The following is a 26,933-nucleotide window of genomic DNA, read 5'->3' on the forward strand; positions in this document are numbered from 1 at the left end:
TCTGAATTTCGGACAGGTTATAGCACTGAGACCGCTTTGATCGAAGTGGCAGAATCTGTGAGAATGACTGTGGATGCTAGCGCTTCTGCTATGCTAGTTTTATTAGACCTATCAGCAGCATTCGACGTTGTAGCACACTCAATCTTAATGAGTAGACTAAATCAGCTAGGTATCTGTGGGGAGGACCGCACCCAACAGGTCTACCTGCGACCTTTTCGATCCACAGCAAAACTCCTACGGTATTGCTGTGGATCGAAAAGGTCGCAGGTAGACTCCAAGAAGACTCCAAGGCTGCCTTTCTTAGTTTTAAGGAGTGCCTGAAGAACATCTCTAAACTGATGGACAGCAACTGCCTAAAAGTTCTTTAGTCAGGCGTCACCGCCTCCTGTGGATCTCTGGTGGCCAGTAGAACTGAGCTCACCACTGGTCCGACAATGACATCAATGATTCTAAGCACCAAATGGGATACAGATCTTTCTTTTGTGGCTCAACTTTGTCAGATGTCCTCAGCCTGCTTTGGAAAGCTCAGAATCTTAGAAAAAATTCCTTGATTTACTGCCGGAGGACAGCCGCAGGATTATAGTCCATGCAATGAGGACTTTGCGCCTGGACTAAGCCAATAGTCTACATTTGGGGCAGCCAGCCTACCTGATTTACAGACTGCAGTTAGTGCAGAACGCAGCAGCAAGACTAATTTGGTGGGTACCTTTCCGCCATTATATATCTCCTCGCCTGACGCAGCTATATTGGCTCCCAGTGGCTAAGAGGACTGAATTTAAGGCTCTTACACTGGTCTTCCGGGTCACCCGGAACCTGGGCCCAGGTTACCTTAAGCTTAGTCCATATTGACAGGAACAGAAATTGAGATCTAACTATCAGTGTCTGCTCCGTGTTCTGCGTAATGCGAAGTCTCATCTTGGGGGAAGATCTTTCGTGGTCAGGACCTCCAGACTCTGGAACTCGTTACCATCTCATTTGCGCCGGATAGTAGGCCTTAAAAACCTGGCTCTTTAGCCAGGGTAGGGTTTAGATGGTCAACAATCCTCTACTGCAATATCTGCGTAGTGTGGGGACACCTCTATTTGTTGTAGTTGTGCGCTTTATAAATACCTATTACATTGTATTGTATTGTAACTCTTCTGTGAACTTGCCCCACAGGTTTTACCGCTTCATTATTATGCAAAGTAATTGTTTTAGCTTTCATCTTTCCTAATCCTGTAAATAATTCTGGATACCGACTTAGCACAGGATGATCTGTCGTGACATTACAAGTCACTGCTAGTAAACCCATAACTTGATCTGTGACGCTGCTTATCAAACATGTGCCAGGAACTTCAACCTCCAACACATGTATTTATTCTTTGTTGGATATCGCTCCACACTGCAAAACTTCTTAAAATGTTCCCAAACATGAAACAAGATGTTTTGCTCCCCATTGGAAAACACAGATATGTGATGAACCTAGAGACGGCTATTCTTCTATTTTCTGATACAGAGTAACACACATGATGCTGCAAGTTGCTCTACTATACAGCTTTAAAGGAACTTTTTGAGGGCCAACTAGAACATCCACAGATTGTTTTTTTTTTTAAATATTTACTGTTCTGATCATGCTAACCTGTTTAAATTCACTTACTTCAAACATCATGAATAGTCTCTCAGATTGTTCATCTTCATAATAATCATGTTCAACACTTTGCATCTGCCTTAAATATTTCACATTCCCTAATATATTTGTATTCTCTGGTATACTTTGTTGGTTCCAACTGTCCCTATTCCAAGTTTCTTTTTTGTCTATTTTGAACCTGCATACAATTACAAATTGTTTAAATCGTCTGGCTTTTTCTACACTGTTGACCTAGCAGAGGACAAACTTTTAAATGCGGGAATTGGAAACCACATCTATAGCATGACTTATTTTCTTTGCCCATCTGCCATTCCTGCACTATTATCTTGTTTTTTACATTTGTCGCACTTGTTCTACAGTTTTCACTGTGCCTTGTTCCATATTGTTAGCATGTTTGTTTTGCTTGTGTCTCTGTTCTAACCATGCATATGATTGTTTCTAAGTCGTACGCCTTTTCTAGTAGCTTTTTCCTAAATTTTACAGAGCAGTATCTTTGAATTATCCTTAAGTTTATCGTTTCTTCATTGCTCAACTTCTCAAATTCACAAAAAAAGATCACTTTTCTTAGTCTTGTTACGTATTTATCCATGGACTCATCTTCTTTTTGAAAAGCTACAATAAAATTATACCTTTCAAAATGTAAATTCCTTGAGGATCAGATATTTCATGAGACCTCTATCTGTAGTCTTTTCCTGTTCAGGAAATGTCACGATCAAATACTCCCCATCATCACCTACAAGATTAAGCAATAGTTCTCTTACTTGTTCATTATTTTTTGTGTGCAGCCTTTAAAAAATGCTCAAATCACCTTCTCCATTTTTCCCTATCTCTCTGAAATAGTTTATTAGATATGTCAAATGGTAAAGGTCTTTAAAAACGAAGCTTGAAATGTTTTTTTACATTTTCTTCATCATTGTATCCTTCTGTATCCATATTTATTGTTGCTTCACTATTTGTTCCTCCACCTGACATTTTCCTATATTACTTGAAATATTTCTGAGAAAATTGTAGTTTTCTTCCTATAAAAAAAATAATGTATACTTAAAAATGTTATGTGCGACTTCAAAATGAAGTTTTACTGTATAATCCAGGCTCAATTTAGGTGTGCCTGACTTTAAAATGGAGTTCCATTATGTGATTCAGGTTCAAATCGGGTGCACCTGACTTCAAAATGACTGCCATTACTTAATTCCAGCAATACGACAATACTCATTGTATGAGAATCGCATTCACTTTATAACAATGTACATATGCACGCATTATGTGCAATACTTGTTGCTGGACAAATGGATTGGTTGAATTTGTTTCTTTGGTCACTGAATGATGCAAATGTGGTCAGCTAAAAATGCGCGCGTGATTTCTGTCCTAACGTATCTCATATGCACCTGCACCATGAATAGGATTTCTTTACTTATGGGTGCACACACACACCTCAGTCAGTGCCCTGCTTTCACAACTTCTACTTTTAACTTTCTGCACTATCTTGAGGGCACAATTGCTCTTTCACACACAGTTACTGCGGGATGTTCACAGGTAATACCAAATTACTGCATGCTGGCCCCAAATTTTCAATGCCTTGTGCTCTTACCAGTGAGTGCAGCCACCATTACACTTTCAATACATGCCGCCTGGCTGTTATGCGCTCGTCGCCACTGTAACAGCTGTAATTAACAACTTGTAGTCAGCGCGGCCTCTGTATATATTTATTCAGAACACAAGATACTTGTGCTCTTCCCTTGAATGCTCTTGTGAACTGTACTGTATATACCGTATTTTCCGGCGTATAAGACGACCCGGCGTATAAGACGACCCCCTACTTTTCTTGATAAAATGTAGGTTTCGTGCTATACTCACCGTATAAGACTACCCCCACTTCCAACGCAGTGCACAGTGCCACCATCGCCATTATCCACATTAGTATTGTTACGTACTCATATGCATGGTGGTTTGCCATTATCCACATTAAAATAAACAATAAACAATAAATAGGGTGGATATGCTGCTGGATGCATTAAGGAAAATTTGATGTTTTTGGCAGATTACCGGTACCGTAACTGTAATTTATTTCCCTTTTTCAGATCCGCTTTCAGTGGGTTTGCTTTTGATACTTCCACAGTGCCACCATCGCCTACGTAACATTAGTTCTTGTGTTTGAGTGCCCTCCTATACCGTACCTCTACTTGCACACATGTAACTTTTTCCCCCTGTAATGCCCATTTCCTATTGAGAAGCGATCTGACGCCTTCGGGTGAAGTCCGCGCTATGTAAAAACACATGAAAACATACCTTGAAATTTTGTACCCGGCGTATAAGACGACCCCCGACTTTCCAGAACATTTTAAGGGGTTAAAAAGTCGTCTTATACGCCGGAAAATACGGTATTCTACTACCCGTAAACCTTCTAACATGAACATTCCATGATATCACAGTAAAATCATTACACTGCTGTTCCCTTAGCACTTCAATAAACGGCTAAGAACTGGTCATCCAGATGTATGGCCTTGGTGCGGAACAGAAAGTAATTTACTGCCCAACAAGAGTTCAACCAATCCAACTGCTCCTCCTCCTTATAGGTATAAGGCATAGGAGAGAAAGTTGAGAGGGTGATGGACTGACCAGGGTTGGGGTAAAAAGTTTTGGCAGGATAGCAGCACTTAGTTTGCAACACCAATTTGTCGGCATAAAAAGAGGTAAAAAAAAAAAGGTACAGGAAGCTTGTAACTCGCTCACCTGTCTGGTTGAGGGGCTAGCCAATAAAAACACAGTTTTGAAAGTTAACATGCTTTATGAGAACTATGTAGGAACTCAAACAGAGTCCCCATGCGAAAAGTCAAGACTAAGTTAAGGTCCCACAGGGGCACAACAAAGGGAGTGTGAGAATATAGGTCAACCCCTTAACAAACGAATGACAATGAGAAGGTATGTTCAGGCAGACTTAGGAATACAGACAAGGCAGCTAAATACCCTTTGACAACAAACCCTGTGAGCAAGAGAAAGTGTGTACTGCAGGACCTGAGACAGCTTGGCCTTCAAGGGTCCATGTAAGTGGCTGCACACCATGTTATAAAGTTGCTCCGTCTGCCAGATGTAGCCAATTTGGTGGAGGGGCGACAAGCTGACAAGAGGACGTTTACAACCTCTGGTGGCAGCTTAAATGATCACAGATGTCCTTGTTCAATTTCCAAGCATTTAGGTGGAGGCCTCAGAGATAATTCCCCCCCCCCGACTTGGAGAAAAGGTACGACCTGAAATGAAGTTGTATTGGGGTGCATTTGGAGGTTCATTTGGAGAAGCGCATGAGGTCTGCATATTACACCCTTCTTGGCCAATCCGGGGTAATGAGAATAACTTGGGCCCTGTCATGGTGAATCTTCCTAAGAAATAGAGGAATAAAGGGTATGGGGGAAATGCTTAATGCAATTAAGTGTTCAACCTCAACTCAAGCGCATGATCCAAGGCGCCTCTCAATGGATATTTGAGGCACAGAACAGCAGCCACTGAGCATTTTCAGTGAAGGCAAACAAGACCCTCTAAGGAGCACCACACAGGGCGAAGATGTCCTGGACTACCTTTGTCAGAAACCGCCGCCCATGGTTGGCAACATAATGACGGCTCAGGCTGTCGGCTCTGAAATTCAAGGGCCCTGCAAGGTGATTGGCAGTGAGCCGGATACCTTAGCAGTACCCCAAAGACTCTTGGAGTCTTAAAGGGAAAGGATACAGTTTTTCTCAAGATTCTTCAATGTAGGTGCTTAAGCTGCGCTTTTCCCTCAATATCAGACATGCATACAATAGCTTAGGCTGTAGATACTGCAATTAAGGTTTTTTAGAAAGGAATATTTGGAATTGGGCAGTCCAGTCTAGATTTTGGTAAAATCTTGACTTTGATAGACTCCTGAAGGGCACTTCACAACATAAAAACATTTTGGACTTCGGACCCTATCGGTTGAAATATATACAAATACATGGATATGAAGTGTTCCAGGTCCATATATATAGCAGGGAATTATTCTAACGTTTATAACTATCAATGAAGATCCTACAATACAGAACAAGAGTTCCTTTCAAACACCAACATTTTATAAGCTACACCTATTGCCTGCTCTCCCAACTATCTAAATAATTTTGTTATTGCTGATTATGTTTAACAGCACCAGGAGCAAAAAAACTTTGCCTACTTTTGGAACAGTTTTGTTTAAGATTCTTGAGCTGTGCCTCATCATGCATGTAGTGGTTACGTTCAAAAGAAATGTGTTACTTACCTGTAACTGCAGTTATCCAGTATTAGTGTATTTTATAGATTCACATGCCTGAATCATTCCCCGTCGTCGAGACGGGAGCCTCCGGTATATAAAAAAGTAATGTCCTAGAGACATATATGGAAAAGAATAGGCCTAAGGATCCCACCTTAGTGTCCTATCCACGTCCTTTTGTAAAAAGGACCTAAATAGAGTAGGCCCAAGGGTCCCACCTTAGTGGCCTATCTGTGTCCTTTTGTGAAAAGGACCAAAGTCAAGAAGCCAACCAATCAGCTACCACCTCCTTCTAGAACCTTCCTGTCAGGAGCCCAGGTCTCTCAGATTTTCGTACGCACCAAGCTAGGTAGGCGTAAACTTGTTAGAGAGATAGGTGAGTCCTTCCAGGGGAGGCGGGAGGGTGCATGTGAATCTATAAAAGACACTAATACTGGATAACTGCAGTTACAGGTAAGTAACACATTTCTTATCCAGTATTTGGGTGTCTTTCATAGATTCACATGCCTGAATCAGAGTAGCAAGCAATATATTATGCACATTTCTGATGGCACAGCATATACTATTCCTTAGATAATACACATCATGCAAGCATGAACCATCATTAGACATCCACAATAAGTATTAGTAGAGAAATGTGCATACCAGAGAAGGATGGAGGGACGGAGGAAGGCTCACCTTACTGAAATATTGAATATGCTACTTACCAGTATGCATCTGTTCTTGGCATGTAGGGCTGCTAACATTCATATCTTAGCATTAGATCGCCGCCTAGTGTTGGGCTCGGATGATTGCACATTGTTGTCCTGGAAGAGTCTTCGAAGTATCCTGAGATAGGTGGCTCCTCCCCTGGACTACAGTGCGCATGGGCATCGGCTCCATCCCCAGATTGTTTTTCGCCATTGTGGCAGGAGATGGAGTGAAAGTGTAAAGGATGTCCATGCTAACGAATAAATACAATAGTATATCTGCAGCTGCGACAGGCACCGGGGAGGAGGGCGGGCGATATGAATGTTAGCAGCCCTACATGCCAAGAACAGATGCATACTGGTAAGTAGCATATTCAGTTCGAGGCATGTGGGCTGCTAAATTCATATCTTAGCATAGAATACATAGCAGTCCCTCCATCAGCGGCGGTTGCCCGTGCCAGCTGCAGAAACCTGAAAAAGTGTCTTGAGAACAGCCTGTCCTACAGCTGCTTGCTGCTTGGAATGCACATCAACACAGTAGTGTTTTGTGAAGGTATGTGGTGTGACCCACGTGGCTGCTCTGCAAATATCCTCTAAAGGAATGTTCCCTAGGAAAGCCATGGATGCCCCCAGTTTGCGTGTGGAGTGCGCTCTGGGGGGTATTGTTAAAGTGCGCTTGGCTTTTTGATAACATATCTGGATGCACTTAACAATCCACCTGGCTATCCCTGCTTTGGAAATTGGGTTGCCTTTGTGTTGTGGTGCGAAGGCAACAAAGAGTTGTTTTGTCTTTCTAAAGGGTTGTGTTCTGTCTATGTAGTACATCAACGCCCTCCGTACATCTAAGGTATGGAGCATTCTTTCCGCCACCGTTTGCGGGTTTTGAAAGAATGCTGGTAAGTCAATAGTTTGGTTAAGATGAAACTGTGACACCACCTTAGGAAGGAATTTAGGGTTAGTGCGTAGCACTACCCTATTTGGGTGAATTTGAATGAAAGGCTCTTGTATGGTGAGCGCTTGCAGCTCACTGACACGCCTCAGAGACGTAATAGCTATCAGAAAGGCCACTTTCCACGTAAGGAATTGGAGCTCACACGAGTGCAGTGGCTCAAATGGTGGCCCCATCAGTCTGGTGAGAACGACGTTGAGGTTCCACACCGGAGCTGGTGGTGTTCTTGGGGGAATGACTCTCTTCAGACCTTCAAGGAAGGCTTTAATGGCGGGCACTCTGAAGACAGAGAGGTGCTGCCTGTTCTGAAGATAAGCCGCTATGGCTGAGAGATGTATCCTAATGGAAGTGTACGCCAGATTGCACTTGTAGAGATGTAACAGATAGCAGATGATGTTGGGAATAGATGCATCTAGTGGGTTGATGTCATTGGACGTACAGTAGATGACAAAACGCTTCCACTTAGCAGCATAGCATGCTCTAGTAGTTGGTTTCCTCGCCTCCTTGATGATACTCATGCATTCTGGAGGTAGGTTAAGGTATCCAAACTCTAGGACTTCAGGAGCCAGATCGCCAGGTTGAGCTGTCGTGGATCTGGATGCTGAATGTCTCCATGGTTCTGCGTCAAAAGACTGGGCGTGAGGCGCAGTCTTTGATGCGGCACCACTGAGAGTTCGAGGAACGTGGTGTACCAAGCTTGTCGTGCCCACGTTGGAGCAACCAGGACGAGAGTCATGGAGTGCTGCCTTAGCTTTCTTGCGACCAGCGGTATTAGAGGGGCTGGCGGAAAAGCGTATGCAAATTTGCCTGACCAGTTCATCCATATCGCATTCCCCTGCGACTGTGGGTGAGGGAACCTGGCGGCAAAGAGTCGGCATTTTGCGTTCTCCTTTGTTGCGAACAGGTCTATCTCCGGATGACCCCACTGCTGGAAGAACGGGTGGAGAACAGAAGGGTGTATCTCCCACTCGTGCATCTGATGGCTGTATCTGCTGAGCAGATCCGCCATCTGATTGTCCTTGCCCGGGAGGTGTTCTGCCATGAGGAAAATGTTCCTCTGAATGGCCCACTTCCACATGCTCTGAGCCAGATGAGACAGCTGTGGCGAGTGGGTGCCCCCCTGTTTCTGAATGTAGTACATCGCGGTCATGTTGTCCGTCCGGACTAGCACGACCTTGTTGCTCAGATGTACAATGAAGGACTTGAGCGCCATGAAGATTGCCATCAGTTCCAGATAGTTGATGTGCATCTTCTGTTGCTGCGTCGTCCATAGTCCCTGCACTGTGTAAGTGAGCACATGTGCTCCCCAGCCCTGGAGAGATGCGTCCGTCGTCAGGACAATCTGCGGCACGGGCTCGTGGAACAGTCGGCCCTTGCAAAGGTTGTGTGGAGTCCACCAATGCAGAGAGTCGTATGCCCGACTGGTAACCAACACTAGGTCTGTCAATTGCCCAAGAGCCTGTGTCCACTGATTCGCTAAGCACTCCTGGAGCGGGCGCATATGTAACCGTGCGTGAGGGACTATGAAGATGCAGGAGGCCATCATGCCAATCAACTGCATGAACACTCTCGCTGGCAGGGAGTGTCTTGGTCGGAATCGTTGGATCAGTGACTGAATGCTGTCGATTCTGACTTGGTTTGGCTGAGCCATGGCTGTCAGGGTGTTGATCGTAGCACCCAGGAACTGCCGGACATGTGCCGGCTGAAGATGCGATTTTGGGTAATTTAGGGAGAAACCCAGATCGTGAAGAAGGTGAATTGTAGTCGACATGTCTGCGGCGCACTGTTGCTCTGACTTGGCTTGTACGAGCCAGTCGTCTAGGTAGGGGTAGACATGGATATTCTGCCTCCTGAGGTGCGCCGCCACTGTCGCTAGACACTTGGTGAACACCCTCGGGGCCGTAGTGACTCCGAAGGGTAGGACTTTGAACTGGTAGTGCCTGCCTTGAATAGTGAACCTCAGGTATTTCCTGTGTGACGGGTGTAGTGGAATGTGGAAATAAGCATCCTTGAGATCTAAGGTCGCTAAGAAATCTCCCTGGTTTAGCAAGGGAAGAATCTGCTGCAGTGTAAGCATATGGAAATGCTCTGACAGTATGTACAGGTTGAGGGGACGTAGATCGAGAATGGGCCTGAGAGAACCGTCCTTCTTTGGAATAAGGAAGTACAGGGAATATGCCCCTGTGCCTTCCTCCCCCACCGGCACGAGCTCGATTGCGCCTTTTTGCAGCATCGCCACCACTTCCTGCTGCAATAAGTGCAAGTGCTCTGCGGACATAGGCCTTTGCCTCGGTGGGATGTTGGGTGGAGTGGATTTCAGCTCTAGGCAATAACCATACTGGATTAGTTGTCGCACCCACCTGTCTGTGGTGATGTTTCTCCAGACGGGCAGGAACTGCTGCAGTCTCCCCCCGACAGGTGTTAGGTGGTCGGGGGGCAGTGACAGAAAGTCACTGTTTGCTTGGAGTAGAGGTGCGGGAGCTGTTGTTTCCTCTGCCGCGACCGCTGTTGCTGTTATTCCTATAACCTCCCTTGTTCTGTTTAGTGAACGAGGATTGCGTCCCACCTTTGGAGAACTGGGATTGTTGACCCATCTGTCCTCTGGTGACTCCACGTGCACCTGAGCGACGAAAATTGCTGCCACGAAACTGTTGGGACTGCAGGGCCCCCATAGACTTAGCAGTTTCCGTGTCCTTCTTTATTTTCTCTAGGGTGGTGTCAACATCCGGACCAAACAGACTATCAGGATTGACTGGCTGATTCAGAATTGTTGTCTGAATATCCTGCTTAAACCCTGAGATGCGGAGCCAGGCTTGTCTTCTCAGCATAACGCTAGTGTTGATAGCCCTAGCAGCTGTGTCCGCAGCGTCAAGTGCACACTTGATGGCTGCGTTTGATATTAGCTTTCCTTCCTCAATAAGCATTTTGGTGCCTCCTTGGAACTGTGGGGGCAGGTGTTGTATAACCTGTTCTAGGGTGTCGTAGTGCGCCCTATCATAACGCGCCAGGAGCGCCTGTGTATTTGCGATGCGCCAAAAGTTTGCCGCCTGTGCAGCCACTCTTTTGCCTCCTGCCTCAAGCACTTTGGACTCCTTATCCGGGGGAGGAGCTTCACCCGTTGTCTGGGAGTTGGCACGTTTCCTGGCATTGGCAACCACAAGAGAGTCCAGTGGCAATTGTCCCCGGATGTAGACGGGGTCCGCAGGTGCAGGCCTGTACTTCTTTTCAATGCGAGGGTTGACCACTCTCGCCCTCGTAGGCTCCTTAAAAATGTCCCCAGCATGTTTGAGAACACCTTTCAGCATAGGAAGTGTCTTTACTGTCCTTTCAGATATGGCAAAGGTGTCAAAAAGGAAGTCTTCCTCAACCGGGTCGGCATGCATGTCCACATCATGATTGGCTGCCGCCCGTTCAATTAGTGCATGAAATCCTGCTGAGTCCTCAGTCGGGGATGCACGTGCATTACAGGTCTGCGGGTCTTGGCCCACACCTTGGGTGTTCTGGTCACCAGTGTCGTCGTAAGAATCTGGTTGTACATCAGGTTCATCGATAGGGAAATTGTACTGTTCATCCTCATCATATTCCTCACCCACAGAGTGTTCTGGGGAGGGAGTAGGGCTCCGTCTTGGAGGAGGCTGAATCGGTTCCGTGAGGCCTGAGGCGTCAAGGGGCACCCTCTTCTTTTTCAACGGGATGACGTAGGGGTCCACCGGCTCCGAAGTGATCTTCCGTTTATAGAGTGTCAGCTTGCCGGTGGCAGCATCGATGAAATGCTCTGAATCGTCTTCCGATTCGAGTACACGACGTGGAAGAGGGTCAGGCAGCGAGGAACCCTGTTTCGGAGCCGATTTCGTCGAAAACGCTTTCGGCGCCTCCTTAGGTGGCAAGAGAAAAAGGAGTTTCCCAGAAGGCTTAGCCGGAGCGTCCTTTTGCGGCTGCGGTGATGGCATCGGAGCCGATGGAGCAAAGGCTGTCTCCCTGATTCTCTGCAGTGACTCCGCAATGGGGGACGGTACACTGCCAGTGGGTTTCGTCGCCGACAAGGATGCTTTGAGCGGTCCCTCGGATCCGACGTCCTCGCGGGCCTTGTGCGTTTTGGGCGCGGAAACCGTCTTCGGCACCTCCGAATCTTGAGGCCGGGGCGCAGACTTCTTGGGCGTAGCCTCTTTGGAGCCGACCTTGGCGGGCTTTGACGGCGCCGGAGCCGCTGATCCGTGCCGACCATCTTTCTTGGGGGCCCCTTCCTCGGGCGTCGGTTTCGATTTCGGAGCATCGGAATCGACAGACTTCCTCGGCTTCTGCGGACCGGAGGTCGACGGAGCCGACGGGGTGACGGGCACCGACTTCTTCACAGGCACGGCAGCCATCTTAGGGACACTCGAGTCCTTTGGTTTCAGTTTCGATTTCGGGTCGGCCATTTTAGGTGTTGACGACCCCGACGGTTTCAGTTTCGGTTTCGAAACAGCGTGCCCAGCAAGTGAGTCCGTAGCCGGGCCCGAAGGCGGGGCTGTGGCTTGCGGCAACGGGTCCTGGGTAAGGCCGACAGGCGATCCCGTGTCCCGGTCGGTATCCTCGTAACCTTCGGGGCAGAGCTCGTCCGCAGAGCTATCCGCCGCGGCCCCATAAATCTCATCGTCGTCTCCTACCTCTTCGACGTATTCGAGGACCTGACCCGCGACTCCGTCGTCGTCTCCCGGATCCGCCTCGACCTCCGTCTGTGATGGGGAGATTTGTAGAAGGTGACCCTGGACCTCTTCTTCCGGGTCGCCGAAGATGTTCTCCGGATCTGGGGCCGCTTGCCTAGCTTCCAAGCGCACCGCGCGCCGAAGCTTGAGAGTTTTCTTGGAGCGGAACTGTGCACAGGCCTTGCACTTGCCGTCGTCGTGGTCCGGTGAAAGGCACTTGTTACACACGGGGTGTAGATCGATGTGTGGGTACTTGGACCCACAGAGCGGGCAGTACTTAAACGGGCTCCGCTCCATGTCCGTAAAGGCTTGCTGTCGTGTCGCGATGAGAAGGCCTCAAAGTTTAGAAAGCGAAGAAAACTCCGCTTATTCCGGCTTCAAGAGACGGAAGACTCGAGACCGAGCGCAGACAATACCGACGCAAGAAAATCGAGGCCTTTTGGCCGGTAAAAGATAGTGTTACTTGGTTCCGACAGTAAGACGTCGAGACCACATCCGAACCCAATGGCGGAAAAAAACAATCTGGGGATGGAGCCGATGCCCATGCGCACTGTAGTCCAGGGGAGGAGCCACCTATCTCAGGATACTTCGAAGACTCTTCCAGGACAACAATGTGCAATCATCCGAGCCCAACACTAGGCGGCGATCTAATGCTAAGATATGAATTTAGCAGCCCACATGCCTCGAACATATATATATAGCTGAACACTTCTTGTCCCACTACTGCATCCTTCCTCAGCTCCGTATCCAGGCAGTAGTGCCTAGTGAATGTATGCGGCGACTTCCATGTTGCCGCCCTGTAAATGCCAATGACTGGTGCCCCTGCGAAAAGGGCCATAGAAGTGGACATAGCTCTCGTGGAGTGCGCTCTCACTTTGGAATGCAATGGCTGTCCAGCTTGGTCAAGACAGAAAGCAATGGCTGCAGAAATCCATCTGGAGATGCTCTGCTTGGTAAGTGGTAGACCTCTCCTAGGTCTACTGTAAGCTACTAAGAGCTGGTTAGATTTCCTGAATGTTTTCGTTTTGTCAATGTAAAACTTCAAGCATTGTTGAGATCCCTAGCATGCAGCGATCTTTCAGTTGCCATGCTTGGGTTTAGAAAGAAGGAACGCAGAACCACAGGTTCATTTAGGTGGAAGTCCGACGGGACTTTTGGGATAAACCTAGGATTGGTTCTCAGGATTACTTTGTCGTTTTTTAAAACCGTAGAAAAGGATCCTGGATTAAAAAACTGCTGTAGCTCACGGACCCTCCCTGCAGATGTGAGTGCCAGGAGGAGCGCTGTTTTCCACGAGACATACTTCAGGACAGCTCTGTGTACTGGGTCAAACGGATGTTTCATGAGCTGGTCAAGAACCGCATTGAGATGCCAGGCAGGTGGCAACACACTTACTGGCGGGAAAGATCTGTATAATCCTTTTAGAAATTGCTGAATCGACCTGCTTGACCAGAGAGATAGACTTGTTGAAGTTCTTTTATAACGAGATATTGCTGCTAAGAGTAGCTTAATGGAGGAGTGGGCTAGGCCCTACTGTGCCAGATGTAATAGATAAGGTAGATTTGCTCCGGCGAGGAGGAGAAAAGCCGAAAGTTTTGATCTGCACACCAAACACAAAAGCGCTTCTATTTCAGGGAATACGTTTTGGTCGTTCCATCTGCTCTTGCTCTGGCAAGAATGTCCCTACAGTCTTGTGGAATATTCAGATTGTGGAACTCTCGGAACTCAGGAGCCCGGTAGCTAACCTGAGAGACTTCAGATCCGGATGTTGTACATTGTGAGGAGCGATGGATACTGCCGAAGGTGGATCGGCGGCTCCAGGGATAGACGGTGGCGCTCTGAACTAATGTTGCCTCGGCCAAGTTGGGGCTATTAAAAGTAAAGTACAAGGCTCCATCGAAATATTCCTGAGGACTCTAGGAAGCCTCGGGAATGGCGGAAAGGCGTACGCAAAGACGCTTGCGCCATGCGATGGAAAATGCATTCCCTAGAGACCCTGACTGGGGATGCTAACCTGCGAAGTGTGGGCATTTGGCGTCCATTCTCGTCGCAAATAGATCGATTTGCGGCATGTCCCATCTGGAGAAGATCTGGTCGATAAGTTGTTGATCTAGCTCCCCCTTGTGTGACTAGGTTTTCTGCATGCTCAACGCGTCGGCGAGCACATTGTCCGCGCCTGGGAAATATTCCGCCCTTAGGGTTACATTGTGGAGTATGAGCCAATACAAGGCTTTTTTGCGACTCGCGAGAGAGTGTCAGCGAGCGTGTCCCTCCCTGTTTGTTGAGGTAGTGCATAGTCGTGGTGTTGTCTGTCCGGACGAGCACCAGGGAATATTTGATTCTTGGCAGGAAAACATGAAGGGCCAGGAAGACGGCCCGCAATTCGAGCAGATTGATATGTAGTTTCTTCTCCATAGGAGACCACTATCCGCTTATCTGTAGCTCTTGCAGAAAAGCTCCCCAGCCTTCCAAGGAGGCACCTGTTGTGGCAATATGAGGAGTAGCCGAAGCAGGAATGACAAGCCTTGAGACAGGTTTTGAGATGACATCCACCATCGAAGGGCTCCGACCATCTGAGGATTCACTTTTATGTGGCCTTCGAATGACCCTGTGCATTGGACCCACTGCTTTGAGAGCTTTTGCCGACCGTGTGTCCAGGGTTGCACCTAGGAAACTGATGTACTGAGAAGGTTGTAGGACCGATTTTTCCTGATTGAGGGTGAGACCCAAGCAATCGAAAAGCTTTAAACAGGCGTTGGATGACCTGGACGCATCTTTTAAGGATGAAGCCTTGACCAGCCAGTCATTTAGATACGGAAAGATTTGGTGATGGCACTGTCTGAGATATGCCGCCACCGTGGCACGACATTTCATGAATATGTGCGGTGCAGACTTGAGCCCGAAGGGCAAAACGCAAAACTGCAAGTGTCTGTCCGCTACTGCAAATCTCAAGTACCGTTTTGTGATTCCCGTGAATTGGGATATGGGAGTAAGCGTCCTGTATGTCTACGGACGCTCTAAAATCCTGCTTATACAGTAGTCGCAAGACCTCCTGGACCGTTACCATGCAAAACGACTGCTTCTTAGGAATTTGTTGAGGGCCCTGAGGTCCAAGATTGGTCTCCACTTCTTGTCTTTTTTCTGGATCAAAAGAAGTGGGAATAAAACCCTTATCCCTTCCGAGATGGAGGTACTCTCCCTATAGCTCCTATCTGCAGCATAATCGAGATCTGTCATAGAAGCAGCCGTAGATTTTTGTCATTTCCGCTGTCCTTTACCTTGAAAGGACGACCTCCCAAAAGAGGATTGCTTGTTTTGCTGTTGTTGGTGCTGTTGGTATTGCGGTCTACTCTGGCTTGAAGAGTAGGAAGACTTGTATTGATAATTCCCTCTGTGGGAAGACTGTCCACTTCCTCTATTTCTACTAAAGGACTGGTTCTTATACTGAAGAGTGCCCAAAGCACTCACAGTGTCTGCTTCGTCAATTTTTTGTGCCCGTTAGTAACTGGCTGTCATATGGCATGTCCAAAACCTATGTTTGCACCTCAGGACTGAAAGAGGTTGCCTTTAGCCATCCTTGGAGCCGCAAGACTGCTGCTCCAGCCAACTTGAGGAATCCTGTCATAGCGATATCCATTGCGCAGACTATAGTGTCTGACGCCGATGCTTCACCATCTAGCAGAATCCTTTTTACTTCCTCTTTGGATGAATTTGGCAATTCCGACAGGTACGGGGCTATGTGTGCCCACAATTGTCCATGATAGCGTCCCAAGAGCGCTAGAGCATTCAAGGCCTTTACCGTGATTGCCGACATTGAGGAAAACCTGTTCCCAATGTTGTCCACTCTTTGTCCTTATCATCAGGAGGAAGCGACAAAGGGGCCGAAGGATACCTGGAGTTCTTCTGGGCCGCCTGTGTCACTACAGAGTCCGGCTTAGGATGTCCTGTTAAACACGCCGGTGCTGTATCTGGCGCCCTATACTTCTTATCCAACTGGTGATACAGAGGGGGTGTTCTGCATGACCCTTACCCCTTCTGACTATAGGTAATTGACAATCTGTATTGACCTTACAGCCTTCTTGAGAGGTTCTTTAAAGTCATACAAGAAGCCGGCCTGTTCTTGAGAGGTCATTAAGATCTTAAAACGTTGAGCAGCCCTCTCTACCACATTATAAGAAATTCCAGAATTGGTGGATATTTCCTTCGTAGATCGCAGTCATAGACTATGCCGTCGTAGACGAGCAGTCCTAGATGAGGCCGTCATAGACGACGCCATAGACGATCAGTCGTAGACAAGGTGGCCGACGCCGTCGTAGACTAGCCTTTGTAGATGAGGCCGTCGTAGACGAGGCCGTCGTAGACGAGGCCGTCGTAGACGAGGCCATCATAGACGAGGCCATCGTAGACGAGGCCATCGTAGACGAGGCCATCGTAGACGAGGCCATCGTAGACGAGGCCATCGTAGACGAGGCCATCGTAGACGAGGCCATCGTAGACGAGGCCATCGTAGACGAGGCCATCGTAGACGAGGCCATCGTAGACGAGGCCATCATAGACGAGGCCATCATAAGCGAGGCCATCATAGACGAGGCCATCGTAGGCGAGGCCATCGTAGACGAGGCCATCGTAGGCGAGGCCATCGTAGACGAGGCCATCGTAGACGAGGCCATCGTAGACGAGGCCATCGAGACGAGGCCCTCATCGATTCCGTAGACAGGCCGTCGTAGATGGGCCGTCGTAGACGGGCCGTCATAGACGAGCAGTCATAGACGAGCAGTCAGACGAGCAGACATAGCATTGTCGACGCTGTCCGTCGTCGACGCTGTCCGTCGTCGACGCTGTCCGTCGTCGACGTTGTCCGTCGTCGACGTTGTCCGTCGTCGACGCTGTCCGTCGTCGACGCTGTCCGTCGTCGACGCTCTCCTCGTCGTCGACGAGCCGTCGTAGACGAGGCCATCGTAGACTAGGCCAACGTAGACGAGGCCATCGAAGACGAGGCCATAGTAGATGAGGCCATCGTAGATGAGGCCATCGTCGACGCCGTAGACAGGCCGTCGTAGACGAGCCGTCGTAGATGAGCCGTCGTAGATGAGCCATCGTAGTTGAGGCCATCGTAGACGAGCCATCGTAGATGAAGAGGCTGTAATAGGCAATGATGGTGCTAGTCTTTACCTCAGGAGGTAAAGAAGACGCCCTTTCTGAAGGGTCCCATGATCAGAGGAGGTGATTTTGACGGCTCAGAAGTCGTCTTTTTTTACGTGAGTTTTCTCCAAAAGCAAGTCCTTTACTCTCCTTTACCACAGAGTGAGGAGATTTTGAAGGACTGCGCCCAGAAGACCTTTGAGCGGTCTTTTTGAGGGCCTTCTCAGGACGTCCCCCTGAGGAATCAGTCTGACGAGATTCTCTTCTCTTTTGAGGTCTCCTAGACATTGAGGGCAACGCCTCATCACAGTAACTGGAGAATAAATAAAAAACCTCCTTTCTGGTCTTAACCATATTAAAAGTCGCCCTTCACGACCTCTCAAAAACTTACTTGAGAGAGTGCGCCATACCTTCAGCGCAGTGGAACAATAACAGGGGTTATGCCCACATTACCCTCCCATACCTGGACAAGGAGCATCAAAAGATGAAAAAGTAGAACAAACTGGTATTGAGGGATAAATTCAATTTATAATTTTAGAACATGAAAAGATAAATTATCCTGTTCTATATAACTAAATATATAACAAATAACTTACAAAATTCTGAGGACGTATAAACAAGTACAAAAAGGAGATGGCGCAAAACAAATATATATAAAGAAAACAAATTCACTATATACACACATTACAATGCATTATATACAAATCACAAATACAATCTATACATTACATATATATACAAAAAGTGTACCCATAGATAGATCTCAATGGATGACCTATCACACAATATATACACTCCTAATTTCGAGTGATATAACTCTATACTGGAGATCCCTAATACACCTGAGATGTAACTTCTCTCAAAGCTCTCTTTTGCATGGGCGCCTGAATATACAAACAAAGATAAACTAAACAGGGACTCCTAATCACAAGGGTGTCATACCTTCAGCGCAGAGCAACTTCTTGGAACAAGAAGCACAGGCTCTAACCTTACCAGACCTTCTTTAAAGAATGTATTTGAAGATAATCCATAGTAGAAAAGCAGAGTTATTTAATGAAGTGAAAATAAACACAGAATCTGAGCAGAGCTCAGAGGAGACTCCCTTAGCACAACGTGCGGTAGAAAATCTGAGAGACCTGGGCTCCTGACAGGAAGGTTCTAGAAGGAGGAGGTAGCTGATTGGTTGGCTTCTTGACTTTGGTCCTTTTCACAAAAGGACACAGATAGGCCACTAAGGTGGGACCCTTGGGCCTACTCTATTTAGGTCCTTTTTACAAAAGGACGTGGATAGGACACTAAGGTGGGATCCTTAGGCCTATTCTTTTCTATGTATGTCTCTAGGACATTACTTTGTTATATACCGGAGGCTCCCGTCTCGACGACGGGGAATGATTCAGGCATGTGAATCTATGAAAGACACCCAAATACTGGATAACAGTATGTTTTCCTCTGAAGTTGATAATTGCACGTGCTTTTAATGAGACTGCCGTTCAGCGATGACAGGAAAGACAATGCTCACTACTGAGTCCATATTCAGATTCAGTTAGCCAGTATATCCACAGAACACAGTAGATAGATTGGACTGTGCGCTATACAGATCAATATGTTTCATACAAAGTACATACATATTGTAAACTGATTGCGCCGTAAGCAGTTTTGAAAGAATTCGAGTCACACATATACGTACTTCACTGTTGAAGGAGATGGAGGACGCTTTGCCACATTTGAGGGAGAAGGCGATCTTCTCCGGTTAGTAGCGTTAGATGGAGAAGGAGGACGCTTCTTGACAAGGGATGGGGACTGTTTTCCAAGCTCCGGTTTCTGTATAACAAAAATAAGTGTCAGTGCAATAAGTTATCTGCTATGAAAGAGTATACAACTTGATTGGGTTATATAGTACTCTGCAGTTCATTCGAAGAATAGCCAAAGTGAAACACTATTCACACAATTAATTAATAAAGACTGCCTGAAGCTTGACCACTGCTCCCGTATCCCCTGGTTAAGTTTTATTCATCACTGGTATAGCCTTATGTTTAATTGTAATATTTATGCAGAACCAGAGTATGCATCTCTAATTGCAAAAAAAGAGCTTTAAAGAAACCTTTCTAGCCTATAAAGGGGAGACACGAGGGAGATTAATTGGGCAACAACCTACCCTTGTTTTTTACCAGCAATTAAATCTTATAGCTGGCTTTCAGGCATGTTTGACTGATGTAACAAAAACCTCTCATCGCTTTGTCCTGATACACTTAAGGCTAGGGATTGTCCATCATCTCGTGGCCTTCCCGATTATGAAAAAAAGTACCAGCTCTGCATGCCCATGTGATAACATGGTTAAACAAAGTTGCTGCCATTTCTTAATGTTTTGTAAATTGTATTCCTTTTTAAGGAAATTTTATCTGAAACCGTTGTTTTTAAAATATAATGTTCGATACACTAGAAATGCTATGAGGCTAGTATCTATTTTGGAAAGCCCGGATGTCTGCTTTTATGTGGCAGCCTATATTTTAAAATGTATTGCTGCTAGGAAATCTATTATTTTGTAAGTCTGTATATTAAATATGATATGATACAATTAATTTGGTATGAAAGGCATTTTGCACTTTTTGCACAACAAGGAATAATGCATAATTTTAGCACTTGTCACTTTTGGTAAAATCTGTATGATACGAATACAAACTACAGAAGGTATCTGATTGTGTTATTTACATATTAAGCACCACTGAAAACATCTGGGTGATCTTTGTTGGATATGTATATTATAAGCAAATATCACTTTATTGTGAATTTTGCACACATTGTATAAAATCCTTTAGCACATGCCAATTTCATATATGATACTCTATGCAATTTGTACAGTTCCGGACATCTTTTTTGCGATTTTTGCACGTATAATGCCTATATTGTATAAATAGTTGCCCATGCTATGTATTAACTGTTTCGAGAATGTAATGGGGGCTTTCATTAACAGCCGTGTATTTTTTAATGTTTGCTTATATGGTTGTACTACAAACCGAATAAAGCTTTTGAACTGAACTGAATAACTTGGTCACTTTTCGAATGGACAGAAAGGATGGTGAATTGTTACAAATGCTGGAGAAAGAAGGCGTCAATCGACGCAGTGTTCTTCTTGACTGCAGTAACACTGTGTAAGTTTTCTAGACACTTTATTCTGGAAACAAGCACTGGAAAAAGTGATAGGTTGTTTTAGTTATACCGATGCTTGGTAAAAATGTATTTGATATGTCAAATTAACAAAGGACGCCTATGGCTTAATTGCATTTAATTTCAATTGGAAACGTATAATTAGGACAATAAAGAAATACGTTGCCTCAAGTATGTGTATAATATCAGTCTCTGCACTGCTGGCCACATGCGCTCACTCGTACCAATGCACAAACGTACGGTCTCATCGAGCAAACACTCACATCAGCTTACCCAATACCCTGATTCATGCATTTACTGACTGTCCAACAACTGCCATTAACAGTTCACCCAAGACCTCATTGATTCACTCACTCAGACTTACCAATAGACTTAAACCAGCTCAAGCATTACGCTCACATACACAGCAACACTTATGCACTCCATCTCACCAAGTACCCATTGACTGTAGCTCACTCAAGACCCTCAATCATGTACACACTCACTGTCTCACCAACACCCACTCACTCACATCCGCTCACTCAAGACCGTCACTTACAGAGAAACACACTCATGCAATGCACCTGCTGTCTTACCAAGAACCTAGTCAAAGCAGCTCATACCCAATCATGCATTCTCTGCCTGAAAAGCACCCACACACGACAGTTCACTCATGAACCTCACTCATGCACTCATTCCCAGTGCTAAACATGCCATATTGCAGACACGCCTTAGTCTGAGGCGCCAGTCCATGGCAGAGAGCCTGCTGCAAAGAAGGGTGTGCCACCTGCTGATCATATGTTGGAATACTAGCGAGACAGCCTCTTAAAGTCACTGAAAATACACTAGTATAAGCACCCTCTATCACATCAAGTGTTATGAAGTCGCAAAGCATTGTCACCAAGCACTATACAGAAACGCGTTATTATTGCTGTTTGCACTACCTTTAGTGGGATGGCAGAACGATTGCTGCAGAGAAGAGCACTGCTTAAGACAAGATATTCGTACTATTAAATGTATTGATGTTCAGTATTTTTGTCAATGCTACTAGGGGGCTCCCATTTGAGCCAGAAGCTATAGGAGAGCCTTGAAAAACTCACTGTACAGTACAAAATGTACGAGGGGAGAAGTATGGGATATGTATTCTAGGCTTTGGGAACACTTTTAGATTACACACGGTCCCCTTACTGACGAATGATCTGACCTAGGTATCCCTTCAGCCCTAACTGCAGTTCAGCCACTGCATCATCAGTAACCACGGCAACAGAGGAGGGAGCGGCTGCGCCACAACAGAATCTGGGACTCGGAAGCAGGCGGGGAGCGGGTACCGTCAGGCAGAAAGGGGAATCTCACTCACAAAATGTGCAGAAGGGTTTGACTGACGAAAGCACTTTCCTTTTTAAGTTTCAAGAAACATTTTTATTAAAAGAAGTTCAGATAAGGTAAGCAGAACATATCATAAAAACATGTTACATAGAAATGAATTCAAATATTCTAAAGTAAAGAAATAAGTATAAAGCATCGCAAAAGAGAAAAGAATGAAGGTATAGAGAAGAGAGAAAAGGAAGAGAAAAAGAAAAGAGAGAAGGAAAGAAAAAGAAAAATGCAATATGCTATAAGCACGACTAATAACTATAACAAAATACAGCTGAGAAGGTATATACTATACATAACACTCACGATGAAAACAAATGTAATTCAAAAATGCAAATATAAAGTAACAACATGTATTAAATTTAAACAATATGGAACATCAAGGCATCCTCACGGAGGCTTAGAAACTTCTTGTTGCAAAGGAGAAATAGGCAAAGAACGTCTGGCACTATCATCAAACAAGTTGGTAACAGGTCCCCATACCATTTTTCGTTTCGTCGCCATGGACAATGGATAAACAAAAGTCGTATCTAATCTGTGATTATAACAGACTGCATACCACCAGGCCTGATAAGATATTTTGGTAAAGTCTTTCCAATTTTTTGTAATTTGTTGAAAAGCAACTGCTAACAATAGATCTATAATTCTGGTTCCCATATTGCAGTGTTTCCAAATAGGAGAGACACTCCCCAGGAAAATGTGCGAGACAGAAAAGGGGTGTGTGGAGAGAAACATTTTGTTAATCTGGGACCATACTTGCGTCCAAAAGGTGCGCACTAAGGAGCATTCAAAAAGCATGTGAAAAAGATCTGCTCCGGGCTTAGCACACGACCAGCAGGAGTCCGTGACAGATGGATATTGCTTGCTTAGAGTGAGAGGGGAAAATAATAAGCGATTATAAATAAAAAATAACGTCTGAGTTGCGCTGGCGGCTCTAGAAGATTTGCGTATTTTAAGCCAAATGTTATCCCAGATAGCAGTAGTCCAAGAAACTTGTAACTCTCTTTCCCAAGTCTCCTCCGTTTGTGTTTTAAGCCTAGGTGAGGGGGAGGATAAAAGAGCAGCATACATTTTGGAAGCCTTGGCACGTTTGAGGAGTAAAGAGTGCAAAGAAGGCATACTGGAGGGTATTGGATAAAACGAAAGCCCTTTCGGGGCCTTTAATCTGTGCTGTGAATAACTTTTTAGCCATATTTTCGGCCAGGCAGCTCTGCCACAGTGAGACGATTGTCCAAACTCTTCATACTCAAGCTAATAAAAAGATTCTGAAAAACACATCCGGTTTACAAGGCTGACTCGCCTTCCTAGATTGGCTTATTTCAAGAATCGGCCTTAAAAAAAAAATTCTAAAAAAAAATAGAACTATTTGCATTATAATATTTATATGTTACGGGTGTCCATAATCAATCAATTATTAAAAGTTACATAGGGCCGAAAACCCCAGAAAGAGTCGAAGTGCTAACAGAGTTGAATAGTCACTGGAATAGACAGATTATCTTTTCCTGAATAGAAGAAGCTCATTAGCAAATCACGGATTTGAAGTGAATACACAATCAGACATGGAGTACTGAACAACGTAGTCTATTTTAGCCCCTAAAGCACAAGTTACTTACCTTCAGTAGCGATATATCTGTAAGAAACAGTAGTTAGTATTAGATTCCTTACCTTAGAATATCCCCAGGCGTCAGACTGGATCCGGAAACTTTTGCATAGCAATACCCTTGCACGTCGGTAGGAGTCGTCTGCGGCCCGCGTCCATAGTCGTTGGCGCCGGGATGACGTGGCCGGAGTACTTAGACGCGTGCGGACGTCAGCTCTTATACACAGCTTTTCCGCGCCAGAAACGCAGAGCCATGATAAAAACCAACACTGGTGCCATGAAACTAGGGCCCTGAAAGGGGATGACCTTAACCCTAGATATCGGTTCGCAGAACGGGGAGGATGGGTGGGGCGGTAAGGAATCTAATACTAACTACTACTACTGTTTCTTAGAGATATATCGTTACCGAAGGTAAGTAACTTGTGCATCTGAAAGAAACAGGTTAGTATTATATTCCTTACCTTAGAATAGATACCCCAGCAATACCAACCCCGGTGGTGGGTCTGCGGACCAATGATCACACCAGAAAGTCCTGGAGGACGGAACGGCCAAAGAATCCATCCCTCCGGACTTGGCTGTCCAGGCAGTAGTGCCTTGCGAACGTGTGCAGCGAGGCCCACGTAGCTGCCTGACAGATGTCCTGCAAGGGGACTCCCCGGCCCAGGGCAGTAGTAGCAACCGTGGCCCGAGTGGAATGGGCCCTCAGCCCAACAGGAGGCTCCTTTTTAGCCAAGGAGTAGCATACTTTGATGCACAAGATGACCCACCGAGAGATGGTCCGCTTGTGGCCCGAGGTGAATGGGCCCTCAGCCCAACAGGAGGCTTCTTTTTAGCCAAAGAGTAGCATGCCTTGATGCACAACACGACCCACTGAGAGATGGTCCGCTTGTGCACCGCCCTCCCTTTCTTAGCACCCACGTAACCAACAAAGAGTTGGTCATCCACCCAGAACTGGCGTGTGCGATCCTGATAGTATGAGAGCGCACGTTTTGGGTCCAGACGGTGGAGCCGCTCTTCCTCGTTAGAGGGATGCGGAGGCAGAAAGAAGGTGGGCAAGGTGATGAACTGCCCGATGTGGAAGGCTGGGACTACCTTGGGCAGGAAAGAGGGTGTCGTCCGCAACACAACCTTGTCCGGATGGACAGAAACGAAAGGAGGTTTAAAGGAAAGAGCCAGGAGTTAACTCACCCTCCTGGCAGAGGTGATGGCAACCAGGAAAGCAGTCTTAAGTGTAAGAAGCGGCTCAAAGGGAGCGCACATCAGGTAAGTCAGAACCATATTCAAGTCCCACTGGGGCATCACGAAAGGAACTGGGGGAAACATACGAGGGATGCCCTTCCCGAATCTGTTAACAATCGGGGACTTGAACAAAGAAGGCTGATCAGGTAGCCTCAAGAAGGCAGAAAGGTAGCCCTTGATAGTGCCCAGAGCAGAGTCCTGCTGGGCAAGAGAAAGAAGGAAGAGGAGAACCTCAGAAAGGGGGCAGAGAGTGGGTCCACAGCCTTTGCTGTGCACCATGCCACAAATCTGTTCCACCTGCAGGTGAATACCGACTTTGTGGAGGGACGCCTGGCTGCCAGAATCACATTACAAACTTCAGGAGGCAAGTCAAATGGCCTCAACTGTCGCCACTCAATCTCCAAGCATGGAGGTGGAGACTGGACAGGTTCGGGTGGAGGACCGTCCCCTGCTGCTGCGACAGAAGGTCCTCCCAAAGAGGCAGACGAATCGGTGGATCTACTGACATGCTGAGTAGCTCGGGATACCAGTATCTTCGTGCCCAGTCCGGAGCCACAAGGATAACCTGGGCGCGGTCGCGCCTGATCTTCTTCAGCACTCTGGGCAGAAGTGGTATAGGCGGAAATGCATACAACAGACCGCAACTCCACTCGCGACGAAAGCGTCACCGACCAAGTACCGCCTTGGAAATTCCAACGCGCAGAACTGATGACATTGCGCGTTCTCTTCGGTGGCGAATAGATCTAACCAAGGCTCTCCCCATCACTGAAAGAGGCCTTGCGCCACGTCCGAGTGCAGACGCCATTCGTGATCCATCATGCACCGACGGCTGAGTTCGTCCGCCCTGGCATTCAGAGAACCTGCCAGGTGTTGAACCACCAGGGTCACACCCTGACTTTCCAGCCACTGCCAGAGGAGCAGAGCCTCCTGGCATAGGGTCCACAACCCCACCCCGCCCTGTTTGTTGCAGTACCACATGGCGGTGGTGTTGTCCGTGAACACCTGCACTACACTCCCCCAGACAGAGGGGAGGAATGCCTTCCGTGCCAGACGAATCGCCCGTAACTCCAACAGGTTGATGTGGAGCCGGGCCTCCGCCGGAGACCAGAGTCCTCTGATCTCCGCCTCTCCCATGTGGCCACCCCAGCCCTGGAGGGACGCGTCCGTCACAACTACGTGCTCCGGGTGGGGTAGGGAGAGGGATCTGCCACTGACCCAATCGCGGTCCGTGAGCCACCACTGCAACTGTCTTGCAGTGCCCTCCGAGATCAAGACGTGATCGGACAAGTTGCCCTGATGCTGGGCCCACTGAAACTTCAGGTCCCACTGCAGAGCCCGCATCCGCCACCGGGCGTGACGCACCAGAAGGATGCAGGAGGCCATCAGCCCCAGAAGCCGCAGCGTCAACCTGACCGAGACTCAGGATAAAGGCTGAAAGATGGGAATCGGAGCCTGAATATCCCGAACCCGCTGTTCGGGAGGGTAAACCCGAAACTGCGCCGAGTCTAGAACCGCTCCGATGAAGAGGAGCTTCTGAGAGGGACACAGGTGCGACTTCGGCACATTGATGGAGAACCCCAGCAAGTGCAGGAGGTCGGCCGTAGTCTGGAGGTGGCTGACGACTGTCTGGGGCGAGCCCGCCTTCAACAACCAGTCGTCGAGGTAGGGGAAGACTGACACCCCTAACCTGCGTAGATGAGCTGCGACCACCGCCATCACCTTCGTGAACACCCGTGGGGCGCTGGTAAGGCCAAAGGGGAGCACGGTAAACTGAAAGTGCTCGTGGCCTACCGTGAACCGCAGGTAACTCCGGTGGGCCGGCAGGACGGGGATGTGAAAGTAAGCGTCCTGCAAGTCCAACGCTACCATCCAGTCTCCGGGGTCCAGGGCAGCCAAGACCTGAGCCAAAGTCAGCATCTTGAACTTCTCTTGACGGAGGAAGCCGTTGACGTTCCGTAGGTCCAAGATCGGGCGCAGGCCCCCCTTGCCCTTCTTGGGTACCAGAAAGTAGTGGGAGTAACATCCACACCCTACTTCTGGCCCAGGAACGCGCTCGATGGCCCCCTTGGCCAAGAGGGCTGTGACTTCCTCTTGCAGAAGTTGCAAGTGATCCCCCGACACGCGGTGGAATTGCGGTGGCATGGCTGGAGGGGTCGCCTCGAAGGGGAGGGAGTAGCCCCTTCGGACGATTTGCAGCACCCACTTGTCCGATGTGACAGTGCGCCAGTGGAA

The 26,933-nt window shown here is 47.2% G+C and overlaps 1 protein-coding gene across 12 annotated transcripts in view; it reads right to left on the reverse strand.

Moving 5' to 3' along the window:
- MAP7D3 (MAP7 domain containing 3) overlaps nt 1–26,933 on the reverse strand; it is a 1,012,878-nt gene that overhangs the window by 505,785 nt on the left and 480,160 nt on the right. For all 12 annotated transcript variants that reach the window (XM_078688596.1, XM_078688591.1, XM_078688590.1 and 9 more), the window contains one exon: nt 19,032–19,165. In XM_078688596.1, the coding sequence (XP_078544722.1) occupies nt 19,032–19,165 (134 nt within the window). The remainder of the gene's footprint in view (nt 1–19,031; nt 19,166–26,933) is intronic.

This window comes from Lissotriton helveticus, chromosome 4_1 (assembly GCF_964261635.1).
Source record: "Lissotriton helveticus chromosome 4_1, aLisHel1.1, whole genome shotgun sequence".
In the NCBI taxonomy this organism is placed as follows: domain Eukaryota; kingdom Metazoa; phylum Chordata; class Amphibia; order Caudata; family Salamandridae; genus Lissotriton; species Lissotriton helveticus.